At 35.1% G+C, this 22,041-nt stretch overlaps 2 protein-coding genes across 5 annotated transcripts in view; one reads left to right on the plus strand and one right to left on the minus strand.

The window, feature by feature from the left end:
* The window catches only part of LOC121985071 (nuclear pore complex protein GP210-like), a 42,732-nt gene extending 21,856 nt beyond the window's left edge, over positions 1 to 20,876 (plus strand). The window contains exons 12-36 of one of the 4 annotated variants that reach the window (XM_042538337.1): positions 439 to 719; positions 4,238 to 4,357; positions 4,461 to 4,523; positions 6,979 to 7,170; positions 7,882 to 7,941; positions 8,023 to 8,091; positions 8,352 to 8,498; positions 8,609 to 8,725; positions 9,020 to 9,139; positions 9,318 to 9,473; positions 9,575 to 9,637; positions 9,713 to 9,825; positions 11,144 to 11,543; positions 13,469 to 13,571; positions 13,670 to 13,800; positions 13,902 to 13,973; positions 14,222 to 14,303; positions 15,630 to 15,734; positions 15,829 to 15,970; positions 19,188 to 19,274; positions 19,415 to 19,649; positions 19,758 to 19,812; positions 19,906 to 19,997; positions 20,063 to 20,123; positions 20,305 to 20,876. In XM_042538337.1, the coding sequence (XP_042394271.1) occupies positions 439 to 719; positions 4,238 to 4,357; positions 4,461 to 4,523; positions 6,979 to 7,170; positions 7,882 to 7,941; positions 8,023 to 8,091; positions 8,352 to 8,498; positions 8,609 to 8,725; positions 9,020 to 9,139; positions 9,318 to 9,473; positions 9,575 to 9,637; positions 9,713 to 9,825; positions 11,144 to 11,543; positions 13,469 to 13,571; positions 13,670 to 13,800; positions 13,902 to 13,973; positions 14,222 to 14,303; positions 15,630 to 15,734; positions 15,829 to 15,970; positions 19,188 to 19,274; positions 19,415 to 19,649; positions 19,758 to 19,812; positions 19,906 to 19,997; positions 20,063 to 20,123; positions 20,305 to 20,645 (3,407 nt within the window). In that variant the 3' untranslated portion in view covers positions 20,646 to 20,876. The other 3 variants (XR_006113055.1, XM_042538338.1, XM_042538339.1) reach the window with 3 other exon arrangements.
* A 334-nt stretch (positions 20,877 to 21,210) lies between these two features.
* Positions 21,211 to 22,041, minus strand: LOC121987654 (auxin-responsive protein SAUR71-like). The gene has a single exon (XM_042541389.1). The coding sequence runs from the start codon at positions 21,794 to 21,796 to the stop codon at positions 21,371 to 21,373; it is 426 nt and encodes a 141-aa protein (XP_042397323.1). The 5' UTR covers positions 21,797 to 22,041; the 3' UTR covers positions 21,211 to 21,370.

Here is a 22,041-nt window from a genome sequence, read left to right on the forward strand (position 1 = left end):
AGAAATAGAAATAAGCTAAAAGTATGTTAGAGCACAAAATAATCCTATACTTAAAGTAACTAACTTACAAACAAAAACATGAACTAAATTAAATTAAAATTCTAAAATTTTCGTGCAATCCTAAGATTCTGGTAGATGTTCAGTGAGTGAGCTTAATTTTATATACACATATATGTTATTCATTATTACATCTTCTGTTATCCTCCATTATTGGTTTTGCAATTAGAAAAGAAGAAATTAAAGCAAATGGCAATTAAAAGAGCTAGAAAATAATTTTTCTTGTAGGCAACTAATGCTAAAATTTTAGAGTGAATCAAGGAGGATGTTAGAATGAACACAACTTTCAAAGATGTTATATACTTACATAGATATGTGAATTATACATGGATCTCTCTTTCTTTTTTATTCTTCACTCTAGTTTATTTTCATGCTGAGCAGTGAACACATTTGATGTTATTGAGGCTTCCAAGAGTGCAGAGCGTGACTCTACGGGACTTCATGTTTCTCCTATGCCTGTGTCTAATGAATGTACAATACGCGTAGCTGCTGTTAGTATTTATGCAAATGGAAGAACCTTTGCAAACTCTTCGTCCCTTTGCTTGAGATGGGAACTCAATGGTTGTGAAAAATTGGCCTTTTGGAGTGACAACAATCACGCCATGAAACTTGATGGGTCAAAGTGGGAGAGGTTTCTGGTTTTGCAAAATGCCTCAGGATTGGTTGGTTTACTTGGCATAATTCACTTTGGTTATTGTTTATTCTTTTGACTTTAATTTTTCTTTAGAACATTATATTTGAAATGTAGTGGGTTCCAGGCTTGTTTATGTTTCTAATTTATAATTTTGTCATATCCATGATTCTTGAAAATACTAGTTCGTTACTCGTATCTATAGCACAAGTAATTTATTGGTAAAATTACTCTTGTATTGTTTGCTCCATTGGATATATTTAAGAATAGTGCCAAGCTTATTCACTTGGATTCCTGTAAGCATCAAAATTGTACGTAATATCCTTGAACCTGCCTAGTCAAAACAAGAGATATTTTTTTTTTACCTAGCCAACCAAACTTGATTTGTCATACTTTGAAATAAACTCCATTACAACTTGAGGAATAGCCTGAGAATGGCAAACACCCATGCATATAACTTACTGGTGTAAAGGTTTATTTTACATTTGAATCCCAACCCATTGAAGTTTTTTTTCCTTTCAAAATTGCATTATAATGCTCCTGAACTTGCCTAATGAGAAGAAGAGAGATTTATTTGAACTTCCTTAGCCAATTTTTTTTTGTACCATGTTATTAAGTGGATTATGTGTACTAGGCGAATAAATTTAATTTTTATGTGTATATATGTGATGCAAATTTGGAATTATATTTGAATTTTAAATTTTGAGTTATTTCTAGTTGTTGGTAATTAGTTGCTCGATAATTGATTTGGTAGTGCATTAATGGTGATTACATGGTTTGAAATCTCATACTGTGCCGGACGAAATGGTCAATCGAAACTCGATATTAGTTGACACTAAGGTTCAAAATCTCAAGAAGTTTTGGTCATTTGACACTAAGGCTCAAAATCTCGAGATGTATGATAGTTTCAGCCTTTGACCGGAAAGATAATATTTTACTATCGTATTGATACTCCGATGCATGATATTGGTGACAAATTGGAGGTTGAAAGATGAAGGAGATGAAGCAAAGGAAGGGGATATTGTGCTGAGTGGTATTGGAATAATATGTTTCTATCGTTTCACCTAGCATGATACAAGATTTAAATCCATGTTCGGCATAGACAATGTCTTCTTCCTATGCTTAATTTCTTTCTTTCTACAACTCCAACCTATACTAGCACCATGCGTTGAACCATCAATACGATGCTGAAGCAGTATTGTAAATGGTGGCAGGCGGTGGCGGGGCGGTCAGTAACTACCTACCGCCTCGGCCGCCTAGGTGGTGCCTAGGCGGTTGAATATTTTTTACTTTTTTTATACATAATATTATAAATAATCATTATTCTTTATAATATTTACTTTTAATAAAATATATTAATTAAAAATTAAATATTTAATCTAAATATTTAAAAAAAATTAAAAAAATACAATTATATATATATATTAAATTAATAGGATAATTTTATTAGATTTTAATTAAATCTATTTAAATTATCTTAATCATAGTTAGAAGTTGATTAAAACTATTAACATAAAAATAATTTTATTAAACCCTAACTTACAGCTTACTCGCGTACTCTCTTTTAGTCAGGCGACGAGTTTAACACATCGCCGGGACTGCGCAACGAGTTCGGACGCGTCATTGGCCTAAGCAACGTGTCGAGGCCTATCGATGGGCCCGAGCGACACTTCCAAGCTTGTCGCCAAGCTCGAGCGAAGCTTCCGGGCTTGCGCGACGCATCCGGGCGTGTCGTAGGCCCAGATGCCATGTCCGGGCTCGCGCGACGCATTCGAACTCATCATCGGGCCTAAACCATGCATCCGGACGTGTCACAGTGGCGAAACGGCAGCAGCGGCGACTCTAGGCATGGCGGTGGTGGACAAAGGTGAGTTACCGCCTAAAGCACCACCTCAGCTTGAGGCGGTGCAGTTGATGCCCGTCTCCTGCCTAGGTGGCGCCTAGGCGGCCGCCTCGACCGCCATTTTGAACACTGTACTGAAATAATATCGTTCTAGTCAAGGATTGAAACTTCGACATGACTTAAGATTATGAACCTTGGGTAGTTATTATATTTCCTATATTGTTTAGTTGTTTCATGGTTTTCATAAGATTGAATCTAAAAAAGTATCTCCGAATCTCATATAAAACCCAAGTTTTATTAATAAGAATACTTTCTCTTCTTTGTGTGAGATTTTCCTCTGCAACTAACAATAAGTGCAATTCTTGAGCTAACATGACTACCAAATTTAATGTGCGCACTAAGACTAATGAATGTGTGCACTGACTCTAACCAAATTGTAACTGTCAACGTGACTAAGCACACTTCAACACACTACGACTATTCTATATGCACTATGATTATTCTACATGAGTGCATGATTAATTAAAATGTTAATTTGTTTTTTTTATCATAATCTCACTAGACATGTGCAATGCATTCATAAATTACTGAGGCATTTAGACCTGCTGTACAAACCAAATTAAGTTTCTTTCACCTACTCTTAGTGAGTGGTACAAGATGTTTGCTTTAACATGGGTATTGTTACAATCGATTGGATAGCTTAAATGATGTATCTGATTCCCTGCACTTGATAAATTGTTGCATAGCTAAAATAATATTGGGCAAATATAAAAGCAACATCCCTTTTTTTCCTAAACGCCAAAGGGGTGCCTCTTTTTTTGTTTAGACATCAAAAGAGTGCCCCACCTGAAGTGCTCTGCTAAAAATGCCCTCAAACCCATCAAAATCTATTACTTGTCTGCCTAAAAAAAACAAACCAACAGTCCAACCATTCTAGCCCACACACAAAAATAGACTCATAGTACTTATAATTTTTTTTAAAAAAATGAAAAATCATAATTTTTTTAAAAGTATGGAACAAAGTAATATAAATTCTGTCATAAAACTTCTAAAACTTTTACATGAGTTATACATTTTTTAAAAAAATTATAATATATATATATATATATTTTTTAAAAGTTATGAAGTTAAAAAATTATCATAAAATGAATTTTTTAAAAAAAATAATAGGGTTCAAAGCAATATAAATTCTGTAAATGTAAGAGCAAATTATTTTTTAAAAAGTTAAATGCAAATTAAAAATTTGTTAATTTTAGTAAAAGTTTTCTTTTTTTTTTTGTAATATTGCTACATGACCTTTTCTAAGTCATTTGTTCACTTTTGAAATATGGGCAAACTTCAATGGCCTTGCTATTGCTATTGGTTGATATTTTATGTTCCCATGCTAGATCTACTTACAAATTCCAGTTTTTTTTGGCACTAATAGTTCATGGGTTGATGGATGTTATTGCCACTGACAAATCGAATTTCATAATAGTGTTCTGGCAGGGATTATTAGGCATCATTAAATTTCATAGCAAAAGAGATGTTTAATGTAACTATATGTGTGGCTTGAACATCAATTAGAATACTTATTTCCATCTTGTCATGCTTATAGATTTTTCTTTATCCTTATTCACCTAAATTTTGAGTTTGCATCATTTTTAAATACTCATATATATATATATATATATATATATATAATACTCTTTTCTAATTCATTTCAGTGCATTGTACGTGCTACTGCAATTGGATTTTGTGAAGTAGGTGCCAGTCATCTTTACAATGTTGCTGGTTCTTTGTTTGGAGCTGGAGAAAAGTTTCCTACAGATGCCGTGCCATTACAGGTTGATTTAACTTTCATGGATATTAACAGTTTAGAATTACTTCTGATTGTTTTCTTCTGCTTTATTTAATGATCCGGTTGAATCTTTTTTGTCTAAACTGCAGTTAATTTCTTCATTAAAAGTTGTACCAGAGTCTATCTTAATGGTTTTGGATCCTGAAGCAAAGGTATGAATGTGTAACCAATATATGTATCTTCTCTAGGCTCTTTCAAAGAATCACCTGTATTTATGATGATTATTACCTTTTTTAATCCTATCTGTTATATTTTTGCAGTTTTTTTTTTCTTTGGAGAAATATTACCCATCATTAATAATAATAACAATAGGAGAAAAAAAAGCTCAGTATTCCCACAAACATATTTTTTGCAAAATGCCTCCTTATTTAAAAAAGTTTAACTATTAATGCTATACTTTCTCTTTCCTTTTAGTTTTCTACTATGTTTGACGATGTTAGTTGAACTAATATAAATGCCACATGGCTTAGCATAGGAGTGTTAATGGTAGATTGGGACCAATACCCTCCATATTTAATTTTTTTAATTAAAAATTTTAAATCATAAGGAATTGTAGAGATCATTAGAGAGTCGAGGTTGCACCTCTTAAGGGAAAATTCCAAGAGACACATTTAAGAAAGTAGACATATACTTAGACGACTAATAAATGCCCTAGTTAAACAATCTAAGACCATGACAAATACACACATTAGCCGATGAAGACCAAAGAAGTAGGGCTGTAAATGAGCCAAGCCGAGCTAAGTCGAGGTAAGTTTTATGTTTTTCAAGCTTGTTTGATGATGCAATCGAACCGAGCTAAGCTGAGCCTTATATGAACCAAATCGTTAAAATAGTTATTCAAGCTTGGCTTGATTTTTTTTTTTGTACGAACTTGAGCTTGGTTCAAGTTTGGTTTGGTTAAATGTTATTGAGCTCATAATTCAAGCTTCTTCAATTAGTTGAAACTTTTATATTTTTAAACTTGTTTAGTTGGCCAGCGAGCTTGATTTTGAGAGCTTGTTTGTTTATTTACCATATTGATAAAAGTTTATTGATTATTATAGTTCACAAATTTTGTTCGTGAACATTATTCATATACTGTTTACAATATCTTTTCGTGAACATTAACGAATGGAACACGTATGTGTTCAAGTTTGTTCATTTAATTTAATGAGTTGTTCAAGTTTGTTTATTTAATTGGCCTTGTGTATATTAAATGAACATAAACAATCTCTTACCAAGCCGAACACGAAGTTTGTTCATCAACGTTTGATTCATTTACATCTCTACAAAGAAGAATTGTTATCAATGCTAAAAGAGGATAAAATTCATTTAAATATAGATAAAAATATAATATAGGATCAAGCCTAATAATGTAAGAGGATTTATAGAATCAACTTCACTTAGTGGGATAAAGGCTTGATTGTTGTTGTCAATGATAACGAATTCAACTAAAATAAATTTGAGAAGCTTTTTTAGCAAATTTTAGGAATTCTTAAACTTTTTTTAGGTATTTATATAACTTTAGGACCAAAAAATCATATTTGCCATCGTGGAATTATTTATAAGGAATTCAAGGGCAAAATGATCATTTTGTAGTGTATAGGGGGAGTGATTTGTGAGCTGCAGAGGTAGCAGGTAACCCATTTGACACCACTGCCTTGGCATAAAGGGTGAACTCAATTTTTAGACAGGTAATGTACCAGTATAATACAAGCACGTCATATAGTTAAATTTAAGTAGTTAAAAAGTTAATTAATGGTAAAAAGATTAATGCTTTACCTTAGGTAGTCCCCTCTATCTATATATCAATGATATTGCGGGAAACTTATAAAGTGGTTCTTCTCTATTTACAATTAGGCACTTGACACTCTGTATAAAGTTATCAAGTTGTAAGATATTTTAAAATCTTTGTTACAATTATACTCATAAGTTTCCTAAGTTTCTGGTCTAAAAATGTCAGTGGAGATTAGCTTTAACCTCGTGGGTATTAGTCACCTGTAATAATAATATTTACTACATAATAAGAAGGATATAAATTTTGTGAGGCTCTTATGGATCTCTCATAATATCAAACTTAAATCACACTATAGGATATTGCCTTTTATAAGCACTTTTTCAATTTGCATGCAAGGTCACACACTTCTTGAGTAACAAACTAGGAGGTTGTCCATGTATATATCTCCTTATTCAGTTCACCTTGAGGAAAATGTTTTAGATATTCAACATGTAGAAGCCACTGAGATAGAGTTGCCAAAAGAAGAGAAGAGAAGATTGTAAGGACGGTTTTGGTGGACTGACTCCATTGACAGACTGTTTCACCGGTGACTGACTCCTTCGGAGGACTGTTATGTCGCTAATTGTCTTGTGCCTTTTCACGTGCTGGCAACTGGGCAGAACAAAAGTTTTTGCCCATGCTGACTGACACGGAATAAAATTTGAAACCGTGTGTAAAAGAATATTAAGCATTTGTGAAAATATCTTATACTACCTTTCAGCCAAACTTGTCATTTCAAGTGTTAACATTTCAAGAAGCCAGGATTTGTCATATTCTATAAGATAAACTCTCTATATTCGTTTCCGTTGGCTTTCATATGTCTGATTTACATTTGGTCAAATCGTGTTCAGGTTAATCTGTCAATTATTGGAGGAACTTGTTTACTAGATGCATATATAAATGATACACGGGTGGCAGATATAGTCCAACCTCCTCAAATCACTCAATGTTCCCACGTCACTGTTGGTGCTATAGGATTGGGAGTGGCCAATGTAATAGTTCGTGATAATGGGCTTTCACCTCCTGCCGTTGCTTCAGCTTTGGTACTCTATTCATATACATGTGATTTCCTTGTTACTTAACTGTGTAAACGTTTATTTGTTTTTCTCTTCTATTATTTGTGAAAGCAAGGTAATTTGAACCACAGATTGTGTCAACTTTTTCTGGTTATTAGATTGCTTTTTTTTTTGTGTGTTATGCTTGCTTTTACATGTTTGTCTTCGGACTGTTTTAATTCAAGAAATCTTCCTACCATGTCCAATATTTGTTTTGGTCTTTTAAATTATTAATTTTGTAAATTAATTTGTTTGGTTCAGAAGAACAGAAGTGCACACATTTTCTCATTCGCCAGTTAGATTTTTGGTAGCCAACATAAGTACATCCTAGCTGTCATCTAAAAAACAATTAGTCTGGAATTATGCTCCCTCAATTTCGAATGCTTACCTCCCTGTGGCTTTTCTTCTTTATCATGGCATTGCATTTTCTTGAACTTTATTGTCTTTCCCTTAGTTGTGAAAGGTGTCAAATAAACTGCGTGAATCTACATAGAAGTTTTACAAATAGGCTGAAGTGTGATGATTATTTCTTATCCGTTAAGGCGGAACATATAATCTTTGCAGGCAAACAGTCACCTTGACAATGTGGCTACATAATGGTTAATCTTTTGAAGCTGAACAACATGAATTATATTTATCGTTTATTTTTTCATTGGTACATGTTAGGATGGTCATTACAATTTACTTACTGTGGCACAGATTAAAGTGGCTAGCATTGACTGGATTAAGATTATATCAAAAGAGGAAATAAGTGTTATGGTATGGGTTTTTCCTTGTAGTAAATTTATTTCTTTTTTATTCAAACTACGCTCAATGTACTTGTGCCCCTTATTTTTGCAGGAAGGAACCATCAAAAGTTTTGATATTTTGGCTGGAACAGAGGATGGAAGTGTCTTTGACTCTTCTCAGGTGCTTACAATTTCTTATTTTCATACTTTTAGACGAACTATTGAAACTTTGCTAGATTTTCTTTTGTGAGTAGTTCGCCTAGTAAAGGTTTTTATCTGTATGCTAGGTCTCCTTTTTTGACTTTGGTATTGCTATTTGCCTGAGGTTCAGACTAATCTATAATTGTCATTTACCTAGCATGCTTGGTGGTTTATTGCATATGAAAATTTCGACATTGTCTATCTTCCCTTTGTAGCAGTTATTTTATGCGTGTTTTACAGTACATGTATATGAAAATTAAAGTACATCATGAGGATGGCATACTTGAACCTGTCAATGAGTACTATTCTCCAAATATGGGCTCTTGGCTTATACACGGACCATACTTCTCAGTGAGGGCTGCAAAGCTTGGTACTGCAAATCTTTATGTAAGTTATTTTGTCCTAGATATCTGATTTATTAGTCTTGACATATCATTTATCATTCTCTTTTGCATTTCTGATTATCTAAGAATTTTGATAAAGTGCTTGATTTACAGGTCAGTGTCAGTCAATCAGGTTATGAAATTGCAAGTCAACTTGTGAAGGTTGAAGTATATGGACCAGTACGCCTACATCCCGACTATCTGTTTCTTCTACCCGGTGTCTCCTATGTGGTAATATCTTTGATATTTTTTTGTCACTATCTAGATGGAAAATTGTACATTTCATCTTTCACTGCAATGTAGTCGAATTCATTATCCATTTCATGTCAGGTTGGGCACCTGCCCAATGTTCTTGTGTGGCTTATTGCTTTCTTTGTTGAAGTTTCTTGCAAAATATCAGTACATGACTGCAAAGCAGTACATAAATTCATTCATAAAGTGCATATTTAAGTTTGTTGCATTTCTGTTTGTAGCATCAATTCTATTCTTATGATCAACTGTGTAACAATCCTTAATGCTGTTTAGCTGACAGTGAAAGGTGGCCCCAAAATTGGAGTTTTTGTTGAGTTCTCTAGCTTACATGAAGGAGTTGCGATAGTTCAAAAATCGTCGGGGATGCTTTTTGCCAATTCAATTGGAAATACGGTAAGTGGTGAATTTTGAGAGATGAGTTGTTTGTTATTGATCACTCTAATGTCTTTTTTGCTCAAATCATCCGTGTCATCTCTTATTTGGTTAAATAATTACCTTTGCCTTTAGATTGTGTATATTCATTTCTCTGGTTGTGTTTAATTTTAATCAGTTAATATTACTTTGATCTTAGACTGTTCGAGCAGCTGTCTATGGAATCAAGGGTACCTTAATATGTGAAGCATATGGAGAAGTTGAAGTTGGAATTCCACATTCATTGGTCTTGAATTCGCAAAGTAATCAACTTTGTATTGGCTGCATCATGCCTGTCTTTCCATCTTTTCATGAGGCAAGTGAAACTCAAGAAATATAATTTGTACTATTATCATTATTATTTAAAAATCCTGATTCACTGTTATTATTTTGTTTATCAATGTCTCCTACCCACAGGGAGACTTATTCTCTTTCAATGAAGTTTGTCAAGATTATAAATGGACTGTAGGGAATGACAAGGTGAGAATGCTTCCTGAATATTTTTGGTTATTTATGCCCTTGGGTAGAAGGTTGATGCCCTCTTCCTGCATGTAGGTGCTTAACTTCCAGATGGATAGAACTTTGCATTCTGGTCCCTGTGAGAATGATGGACATCCATGCCTTTCAGTTGCTAGTAACAGTGAATTTATCAACCTTGTGACTGGAAGGTGTTCATCCTCACTGACTGCTATGATTGCAAAAAGTGTTTATTTTTCAAAAGCTCTTGTTCCCTTGAACTCCAATGCTTGATCTAGCTGCTTGACTATTCATTGAGGAATCTGGTTGCATAAATCTGTCAAGTCTACATTGCTAACCTTTTTTTCCTTTTGGTTATTGTCTTGCATGGTACTGATTAGTGAATGTATCGCCACTTTCTCTATTCCTATCAGATTATACGTGTAGATCCTTCAACCATTTATTCAAAGAGGTGGGTTCTTAAATGCTATTCCTATTTATAGGGCTATGCTTCAAGGAGGAACAAGATTTATGGTTGATCAAGGTTTATAAAACCATCGGTATTTGCAAGCCTGACATGGGAGTAATAAGTGCAACGTCCTACTCTGGTTTTTGTATACATGCTGAGAATTCTACCATGCATTAAGCACTCACACTTCTAAGGGCTATAAATACAGTCATTCCACATGCATATAGCTATTTTTTTTCCTTTTAAATGATTATCAAATGATTTAAGACTGCATATCCCTTTCAATCTTTCTTCTCAGCTTAGTTTCCTTCACGGCATCCAAAGTTGCCAATCTTGAATGGCAGCGCACCATGTGGTAAACAAAATGCAATTAATGGCATTTAACCACTGCAACATGCATTTCCCAATGCTACTAGGTGAGGTTACATCCTGCCAATGACTACCACCTCGAAATCATTAAATGTGTTGTGTTGAATTAATCGAGAATTGGCATATGATAGTGAGACGAAGAGAAGAAAAGATCACTGGGGAGCATTCTCTGAGTCGTAGTGATATGGAGGCTGCTCCAAGTTTAGGAATTGTAGCAGTGCCACCTTTTCACAGTTTACGTGGCAATGTGATATCTCAATGCCAACATTTTAGTCAACCTTGATCAGATTGTAATTTTCACTTGAGTGAGCAAAACTTATGCGATGAGTCGGCCAAGTTGAATAGTTGGGCTTGCATCCTTGGGATTGATTATACATGGTCATTCACATATGCCAAATTGCCAATTGGATGCTCATTCTTAAAACTGAGTTTTATAAATTTTCACATCTATTTGAATGTAAGAATTATATTCCTCCTACCCTTATTTACCCTTTTGTAAAAATGTGCAAGATACTTATTTCCCTTGTTTAGTAGTAGTGATCAGCTTGACGTTGGTATGGATTTGTTTTAAATTGTTTATTCTTACCACCCATTACTGTATGCATGCTGACTCCTGTATATGATGTATTCCTAAATTTCCATGAAGTATGTTTATGACACCTTTATGTGATTTTGGGTTTTCTATGATCTAGATCTGCAGGTAAAGCTGAACTATATATTTCTGTGTCGTGTGATATTTTGTTGTCTGGTTCTCCTCAGCAAGTATTTTACAATGCTTCAAAGTTGTTGGAAGTTGTACCAAATCCTCCAGTGGCACTTGGAATACCAATTACTTGGATCTTTCCACCTTTTTATACCACTTCAGTACTTTTGCCAAGGTTTTCAGATCCATATAGGCAATTGGATTCTCATAGAAGTTTTAGTTATTCTATCCTGAGGACATGCACAAGTACTGATAATTTTAAACATGAAGGTATTAGTATTGATGAAGGTAAAATTATAACAAGGGAAAGCAAGGATATTGCTTGTGTTCTTGCAAAAGATCATGCAACTAGTAGAAAAGAAATTGCATGTTGTGTAAGGATTGCAGAGGTCAGTTTCTATTAAATAGCTTAATTGTATTGAAGATTTTTGAAGTCTGATGGTTTATTAGCAATGCCTTTTATTTTTTCCTTTTCTTTTGTTTTATCGCTCTTTGTAATTCTAAAGATATTTCTTCTGCATTCTGCTGAATTTATGATCATCTCAACTTATTTTATTAGACATGATCAATCATCAATTGCTGAATCAATGTGTCACATTCAATATCTTTTTACTCAGCATATGTGGTAGAAAATTGCTCACTAGCACTACAATTCTACTATTTCAATTACAAATGATCGGTGACTGGAATAACTTGATTTAGAATTGCACCAGATGAAATAGTAGCGTACAATTCATGTTAATTCATGAAAAAAGAATATGTAATTTTTTTATATTCTTTCAATTCTTTTTTCTAATTCTATACCCTTGGGAGAGTTCAACATAAGTCTCAATTTGACTTCTAAAGTTCATCTTATCCCTTAAGAGTCTGTTTCTTTGCTTGGAAAATTACTTGCCCATGTAACATATTTTTTTGAAAGAAAACTTTTACAGGGGATAGTTTTCCTTATTTGACTCATTGACTGTGATGCTTGAAAATATTTTCTCTTCCTAAGATCAGAGTTAGGGTTCCTTTTACATTGGTTCTGCAGCAGTTGTACTACCACCTCACCCTCCATTGCCCTCCTCCTCATCTCTACTGAACTGCCATTGCATGCCACCAATAGTGCATCGACTGCATGCTCACTCCCTCACTGGTTTGATGATGCCACAAACACCATCTAGATCAACAACGGGATCACAATGGTCTCCACCGCCACTGTCCTCTTCCAGGCCTTTGCCCTCAGCAAAAGGTCAAATGTCATTGTGTTAGTGCTTTTCCTGGTTGTCCTTGGATAGTTGCATTGTGAGGATACTGTCCACCATGCATTTTAGTATCACATAGCTACAATTTGGTTCTGATAAATAAATGTTGACCATGGCTTGTACATTGGTTTCCTTGCCCTAGATTAATCTAGCATTAGAAGGACTAGCAATTATGGTGGGGGAGGCATAGGGGAGAAGGAGAAGAGGCCAGTAAGAGTTGAGGTGGGTTGGCCATAGGTGGTGGCAGAAGATGGGTTTGCATGGATTATGCCCTCTCATCTTGAGCAAAAGTCATTTTCTAGCAAAATAGCCACAGATTCTTTTGTTGACCAATAAAATATTTTCCTTGGACCATGATTTTTCATTGTGCCAAACACTAAAAAATGACATTTAGATTTTCTAGGAAAACATTTTATGTGAATCAAACACACCCTGAATGTTAGAAAATCATTTTCTTCCGGTCCAAGTTACTCCAAACAAGCAACTGGAATCACTTAAAAGCGTAGTGGATGCTGCATTGTGATGTTTGAAACTTGAAGGGCCAAAACAAGGCTTGAATTAACTAGGTATGCAAATTGGAAATTCCAGATTCAGTTGTTGACCTAATAATACATTTGACGTGAATTTTTTTCTGTCAATAATTGGTGATCAAATACATAATGGAAATCTGTCCAACTAGTATGAGATAAAAGCTATTCAGTAGTATATTGGCTTCTACTGCTTGCATTGTTGAATGAAAATATAAAATAATAGGTGGAAAAGGTAGAGTGCTGAATATTTGCGCCATATGCTCTGCCTCTGATAATGTTATTTGGACTGACTGATTGGTATAAACACAACTTTTTTCTGTCAAACCTCGAATTGGATGGATGCAATACTCCATTCACTGTCTGCAATAGGCCTATCTTGCCTAAACTTGATCTTATGCACTTACTATATTCTGTTGCAAATCTTGCATTTATTTGAAAACTCGTGTACCTCTCTATTTGTTATAACAAATTTTAAATAGCTATAGGTCTGGATATATGGACCCTAACCATGAACATGAATGCCTTTTCTTCTTTGCTCAGATTTCACAAGTTAGGGTAAACACAATTGAAGCTTCATCACATGTTCTTTCCCTTGCTGCTAATTCAAAACTCGAGTTAATTGTCACCTACTCAGATTATTTAGGTACATCTATCTGCAGAATAATCGAACAATTTTATTTATAATATTGATCATTCTGTACCAGGTCTTTTCACCTTATCTTCCTTGTTGTCACTTGTCAGGGTATCCTTTCACTGAGGCCCATGGTGTAGTTCCACTGGATATTGAAACTAATCGTCCTGATGTTCTCTCTATTTTTACGTCACTGAAGTCTGATGACAGCATGCTTGGCAATGGTCGTATCATTTTAGAGGTATGGCTGTCCTTTTTTCCTGCATTAATGATAACAATTGACAGTGCCCCTGTCCTTGTTTCAATGTTCTCTGAGCTACTCTTTATTTCCTTGACATACAGGCAAAGAATCCTGGCAATGCTCTTGTAAGGATATCCATCAATAATGACCCAAGGAAGGCAGATTTTGTATTGGTATTGATTATTTTTCCTGACACTTTGCTAGGACTGTCGCAGGCAACCAAAATTTTCACATACTTTATATAGTCTCAGCAAGATGCTCGTGTCTTACTGTTATGATTTACAATTTTAAAATGCTTTGGCTTCGTTGTTTCTTTCAAAACATTATTTATGCAACTCTAAACTTATCTATTTGTACCCAATTCAATATTTCACTTTTCAACCTGGTACCAATAGTTGAAACGGATCATATATATCACCAGGTATCTGTTGGCATTCAACTTTATCCGAGGAGTCCAGTTCTTCAAGTCGGTCAGCGTCTCAATTTTACTGTAATTGGTGATGGTAAGCTTCTTGTCCTAAGTAAAATCTTTCCTCCATTCTGTATTTGCTTGAGATTTGAGAACTATCAATCTGTGGAAACTTTGGCTTCTCTTTGATTTTAAAGTTGGCTTTATTGTAAACAGGTATTTTATGATACTGTGTACTTAAATCATTCAGACATTTATTTAATTTTAAAAATTGTGATGCTAAATTGACTTGTATTATAGCCCTGGTCCCTTGGATAATGGCGCTAAACCCCTGATGCTGTTCAATCATAAAATATAAATGTCTTATAGCTGGTTGCATACTAGATTTATTTTGATTTTAATTTCTTAATAAGAGTTCGAGAAAGTTTTGACCTGTAGCCAATTTATTATGGACACGAGACTGGAACAAGTGGTAGAACTAATGCACACATATAACTTTACTTTTTGATTAGTCATGTTGAACATGCTCTAGCTTGTCAAACTAATTAACTTTTTTAATATTAAGAATTTTTATATGTACTGTTTAATTGTAACAAAAAAATGCATATGAATAAAATTGAGATGAAAAGGTAATTTAATTGTATTGTTAAACAATCACACCCAATATATAGAAGCTCCTAAAGTTATTACACTAATGTCATATGGGATTATTTATTATAACACGCCCTTTCAAGTTGGAACTTAGATGCCAATCTTGGCTGTCACACACACACACAAAAAAAAGTGGGTACAGCTAAAAATTTAGCAAGATATTTTACAATTTATTCTTAAGTTTGTGTAGACATGGAAAAAAAATAGTGGGTTGCAGGTGACAGATGTACTAGGATTTTTGTCTTCTCTTGGAAAAGGGAGAGAAGATGATAAAAATGCTGGCAGAGACAATGATGAAATTTATGACTTTTGCTTTTGGGAGAAAAGGAGATGAAATTAAAAAATAATAAAAAGAAAAAAAAATACCATCACTTTTTCATATTGCTAAAATTGAAAATTATTTGTATAGGACATCCAAGTTTATATATGCAGATAAAAACTTATTTGCTTTATTTAAAATAAACGAAATTGATTCAAAACCCTAAGCTATCTAATTTGGTACCTTGTAATTAAATGTGTTTGTCTTGCAAGTAACATATACTTTAGATATTAATATACTTTTTTATAAATATTTCAATGTTGATTGCATGCTCTTGTATACCGCATGTGCGATATGTAGTGGGTCAATCTTGTTTATGGAATATTTGATTATGGTATCTTGCAGTGGGTGGGTCAATCCTGCATACCATATATGCCCTAGGTTAATCTTGTTTACAAGTATTTGATTATGGTATCTTACTCGTTGCTATGCTTATGATACTTCTGATAGATGATGTATTTGGCTCTGGCAAGTGGTTGAGTGATAATGAAAGTGTTCTATCGGTAAATAAGATAACTGGAGAAGGATTTGCTCATGGGGAAGGTGCAACTCAAGGTTCTTGAACTCTCTTCTTGCCTATTGGCTATAACAATTATTATCAGCATTTTGCTATCACTGGAACCTCATTCTTTCTTTTCTTTTTTGTTAGTTATTTTCCTTGGTTCAAAATTAAAGTTGCAGACACCTGTAACCGTGATGAAAGTTGATCAGATATCAGTTGATGTTCCAGCAGATGCCTTGACTAATGTGCCATTTTCATCTAAAGGTTACATGTTCTTTGTGAAATATAGGTTTGTTCTCTGAGATACTCTTTATCTATGTGGATCTTCATCTATATGAACATTCCTAAGATTTGTTGTATAATTTGTTGTGTACGCATACATTTACATGTTTTTACTTAAGCAAGAATCCTATTAGATGGGAAAGAATAATAACATATCCATATGTTTGACATCTATGCTAAATCATTCAACACCTCAACAAGGTACCAAGCCCTTGTCCATGAATGTGATCATGGTTGGTTCTGGGACAATTTAATTTTTAACCATTGGCTTTGGTTTAGATAAGGATAGATGTTTGTGTAGAGAACTTTTTGCCATCATTTAATCTTATTGATAGAATATATGTTGCTTGGATTAAAATTTGTTTGTGCCAATTGGCATAACTGTTCTGCCCACCAGCTGACATGAACCTATTCAAGATGATGAAACTTGCTTGATCATAGTAATGACGATGACAAGGTTGATTTTTATGATGTCCACAATGATGACGACCTTTCAGTGACTTCAGATAGTTCGCATGAGGCTTTGGTGATGCCAATGACAATTGCAAGGACATCAAAGAGTTATGCACGTGGCATCCACAATGACTGCAATGATACATGATCTTTTATGCAAGGCTCCTGTAAAGTTCACATTGATAATTGATAAGGTTCAAGGATTATGCGAATTGATTGTGATGAGGTCTACGGTCGCAATGAGGCAATGTGTCTTTTCTTGTTTTTCTTCTGCTCTAATCTTCTTTTCTCCTTGCTCCTTCTTGTCAGTATCTTTAGTACCACCTCATGTCGGCATTATCAATGTGCACCAATATATCTTATTCTAGACAAGGACCGAAATTCCAACTCGAAATGAAATTTCAAACCTTATGCATTTAGATTTCAAACCTTGATACATTATAAATTATGTAACTTAATCATCTGGGCTTTGAAAACATGGAAAAGATATTTTCATTTGGTGATCTTTCACTGATATAGATAATGTTAGAGATGATCATAGTTGGAGATTTATATTTGTCCCAACTATTTAGGGGTTGACTATGTGGATACTTGTCAATATCACTTGCAATGTTCAAATTAATTGAATTATTTTTCATTATTTTAACCATGTTTGGTAGAATTAGTTGGTCTTGATCGGAATTAGATCAGCGATTTGATTTTGAGTGAAGAATTGGACACCTCGATTAATGAAATTTGATTAATCAAAGTCAAATTGATATAAATTCATAATTAATAGTTGGTAATGAGTTGAATAGGGGAAGAATTGGTAGAATTAGAGCAAAATTTCTTAGTTCCATTGATTTCTTTGATTACCACTCAGGAATATTTTCCGACAAACAGAGATGAGAATGAGGAAAATCCGGATTATGTGGGCCATTGTGCTGGCGATATAAATAATAAATCTAAGTCAAGGAGCCTTGTGATCTCAAGCATTTGGGAGGGAGAAAGCAATTCCATTCAAGGGACAGGTGAACATTGTGCAAAAGCAGAGAGGCCGACAGAGAGGCGAAGAGCTGAAGGTGGAGGCAGATCTGTTGGTGTCGATGGATTTCATCGTCTTTCCAGAATTAGGAGGTGGAGGGGGATATGTCGTCTCCTCACCATTGACTTGAGGAGGAAGACAATGATGCTCTCTTCTTCTCGTCTTCTTCTGGCTTTGTGTTGTTCTCAAGGAGGAAGGAGAAGATCACTTTTGCCCTTGCTCCAGAGTAGAGCATACTTATGCATCATGAATCCTTGTGAACCCCCTTTTCACTTATTAGTCAAGGTGATTAATTAATTAAGATTATTAATGAATAGTATTGCTAATTAATTTATTAATTGATTTCAATAACATAATTAAGATTATTAATTATTAATTATTAATTACTATTTTTTGATTTTTGAATTTACTTTTACCAATTTCAATCCCATTGATTTTATAAGGCTGATACTTAGGTTTCTGAATTATGATATCAATATCAATACTAGCACCCATGATGTTAACTAGAGTTTGCTTTGGTGTCCCTTTGCCTTATACACTTGTAATATAACTTGTCTAATTATAAAATACATTTTAAATATTTGTCATCTTTTTATGTTTTCATACTATCTCAATTTATTCTCTCATTTTATTATCAATAGAGTTAACACCTCTAGTTGCTCTTGAGTAACTCATTGAGTATGCAATACTGTCCTATATATGCTCCCAGAACAACTTATAATAATATAGTCTAGCTTTGCATAACGTTTATACTGCTAGTAGCATTGATATAATAGACTAGAGTTAAGTTATTCGGGAAAGATCAAATGAGCACCCCTTTTTTCAAAACGTCAAAGGCACACCTTTTTTTTCTCTAAAACATTAATAGGGCATACCACCCCACCCAAAATGGTCTGCTATAAACCCTCAAACTAATTGCTAAACACTCATCCGCTTGCCTAAATTGGACACTTGAGCCCTTAATGACTGGTATTGTTGAATCCTAGGGTCAAATTGGACAAAGTAATACAGTCATACAGCGATAGTAATATTTTTTTTAATTTGTTGGATGATGTTGAAGCTCAATCCTACACCCAATTCATTGGCATATTGGTAAAATATTGGCCAGATAAATTGTATCGACTGGTAGATGACTACTTAACAATCATTAAGAATATCTCCAGAACTTTAGACAGATCAACATGGCAATTCAGATTTCATCATTGGTGTTTGAATCAAACTTGTGAACAATGTGTTTCTGCCTTGTATTTCCATCTGTGTACAGTAAGTAATCATTATTTAGTAAATTGAATTATCTAATAGTTATATAGGAATTGCTCAATTTCAGCTGGAGCAGCATAAAACAACTTAAACTGATATTAGTGGCAAAAAGAATCTCCAGTCTTCCATTCAAGAAACATCATTTTGGTTGATTTTGTGTAGTTTCTTGTAACAACTACTGATTCTTTGCCAGCCAAGGCATATTTGCTAATGTTGATTGGAATTGGTTCTTTCAGAGAACTCTTTTTGGTGGAATTGGTTGTTTTTCTGGTTTCTTCTGATAACTATGGCACTTTTGACATACCAACATAAGGATTCTATATTTTTCTGATATTGGATGGTACTAATCCACCTATGCTTGTGTAGAATAAATTTCTTCAATCATAGTGTTCCCAAGTTCCTACTTTTCTCTGGTATCCAATCATAGATCCTTCAACTCCATGATGTTCTATGCAATTTAATGAATCTGATATTCCTTGTATATTAGTGGAAGTGAAATCTTGGATCCCAAGCTGGAATCTACAGGAAATCATGAAGTCCCATTTAATTGTTGGGTTGATCCACCAATAGTTGGGTAGGTTTCTTTCAGATTGCATTGAACAGAATTTTGTATGTCATTTGAACTTTTTTTACTTAGCCGACCCCACCTAGTGGGAAAAAACTTGTTGTTGTACTTGAACTTCTTTCACTTCAAAAATGTGCACTTCACTATAGGTACGCAAGGGCATGGGTCAACAATGTCACAGGCTACTCCTACTGTCTCTTCTTTCCTTATTCACCAAAACATTTACTCAGTATCATGTCCAAGTCAAATACAAGACGGCAAGAGAATGATAATAGTCACGGATTGGTACACTTCTCGATTATTGCATCATTGAAAGAGACTCCAACTGTTACTGGGTCTGCACATGCAGTATATGTTGGCGGATTTGCTCTAGGCACTGAAAAGGTAGTGTTTTTAATTCTTATTGCCTTTACAGATATTTTGCAAATTCTCTCTCTCTCTCTCTCTTGGGACAATATATACCAAATCGAAACTCCTTACCTTATTGTGCAGCTAAACTTCACACCAATTGCCACTAGGAGTCTTGTGACAATCATGGGGAATACAGGTATAGGAATGACTTTTTCATGATTTCATCGTATTTCTTTTATATGTCTCATTTTTCTATGCTTTAACATGACTTGATGGTTAATTGTCCTAGATGTCGAAATAAGATGGAATGCGAAAGATCTATTGTCCGTCACTTCTCTTAGCACTACAAGTTTTGGTGTGGTTGGACTCGCAGAATATGAGGTGGGTGACTTAGCAGCATATATTTATTGCTTATTGAACGATTATTTATGCATCATTCACCGCAGGTCAAAGTCCTTCAAAACAAACCATTTGAAGACACAATAATTGTTCATCTTCCTTCCACTGGTACGCCCTGTTTTTAGCTGGTAGAATTCAAGCTTAATATAATTTAAGGAAAATATGTTGAAATATAATCCTTCTTTTCTTTTCTTCTTTGCATCAAATATCTGTCTCCCATAATTGACGTTCTTTGCATTGTTGATGACCAATATGGTAGTAACTAAAATCTGGTACTTGTTACATACAGGTCAGCAAGAGGAGATTAGTGTCTCTTATAAGAATGGAGAAAGAGCAGCTGCCTCTGGCGTGAACAATTTCATCTGGCCTGCAGTGTTAGTCTGTGCTATTGTGTTTATAGTCACAGTTATTATCTTCTTAACGTGTCTCCAGAAACCAGACCAGCCTGGACCTAGACAATCAGGACCAATATCTCCCCTTCCCGCCCCGACAGATTCCACACCCACTAGAAATGTTCAATTTTCTCCTCACACGCCACCACCATTCACCGATTATGTGAGGAGAACGATTGATGAAACTCCATATTATAAGCGGGACAGGAGGAGGCTTGACCCACAATACACATACTGAATGCTTCCACCTTTTATGTAGACATTGGTCTAGGATGCCAAGGATGCCATTCGAGATGTAACAATTGTCCATTGATGCACAAACACGAATTGTATTATTGTCTGTCAATATACGCCAAGTTGAGAATTTTGATACAATCGTAGAGTAATTGGCTGTACGAATAGCATCATATTGATTTCTTTGATACAAGCAAGTGCTCTTATATTTTATTCCTTCCAAACAAAAAAATTATTACAAAATAGTACTACAATCTGCATATGAATTATTCAGAAATCATTCAAAATAGAGCTAGCATTTCCAATTTCTGTGGGTGTGTTTATTATCTTGTTGAAGATCGTGTCAGCTTAATTGCATCATAACATGTGTTCTAATTTAACTGTTTTTTGCCCTTAAAATCTTGCTAACTCTGACCTGGAGCATCTAGTGCTTTCATAGTAATTATTGACAATTCTGGAACCAGATGCATCATAAACTTACAAATCTTCTGTTTGATTAGTATTAAAGATTAGCCTCAACAGTCCCACGCATATTCGATATTATCTGAATATGCAGCTCGATGCAAAACTAATTTGGAAAGCTAAAAACAAATTTTCAGAAACGTGGACATTCATATACAAACTTTATTGGATCAAACATCACTTACTATGTAGTTAACACGATGATTACAGATAATCCACTTCACGAAATTAGAGGACACGAGTCATCAGCTTGCAGAGGCATCACGATCAAACTCCGCCGGTCGTGATCATGTTCATGGGCCTCACCGGGCTGAGCAGGAAGTATCCGGCGGTGGCATGGCCGATGGCGAAGTTGCACCGGGGCGAAAACAGCTGCACCGCCTCCTGCTCCACCTCCCACAGCACCCTGCGGAAGAGCGCGACGTCGCAGGGGAGCTCGAGGGGGCCAGCAGTGGCGTACCCGAACTCCATCTCCGCCTCCTCCAGCAGCACCATGAACAGAGGATGGTTCAGCCACTCGGTCCGCACCAAGAACCGCTCCCTCGCCGGCCCCACGTACACCGACAAGCACCCCTCCGGCGGCATCCCCACCACCTGCCTCCTGCTCTTGATCCTGCACCGCTCCAGTGTCTTCTTTATCAGCCCCTTCGACTTAACCTTCTCTTTCCCGTTATTAATCTCCATCCTCCCCATATACTACTATTACTACAACAACAACAACAACAAAATGCAGAAGATGATTTTCTTACTGGACCTTAACCTCTGTCGTAGACTTGGTAATACATGACCCTGGCTCTCGGAAACTTTGAGTTACTCATGATTCCCAACAGGTTTACTCATTCGTACAGAAAGAGGGTGGAGAAAGGTGCAATTGTTGAAGAGCCCTCGACACGCATATAAACTGAGGGAGGAGGAAGAGCGCTGCCCCACTAGCTGCT

Source organism: Zingiber officinale, chromosome 5B (genome assembly GCF_018446385.1).
Source record: "Zingiber officinale cultivar Zhangliang chromosome 5B, Zo_v1.1, whole genome shotgun sequence".
Taxonomy (NCBI): domain Eukaryota; kingdom Viridiplantae; phylum Streptophyta; class Magnoliopsida; order Zingiberales; family Zingiberaceae; genus Zingiber; species Zingiber officinale.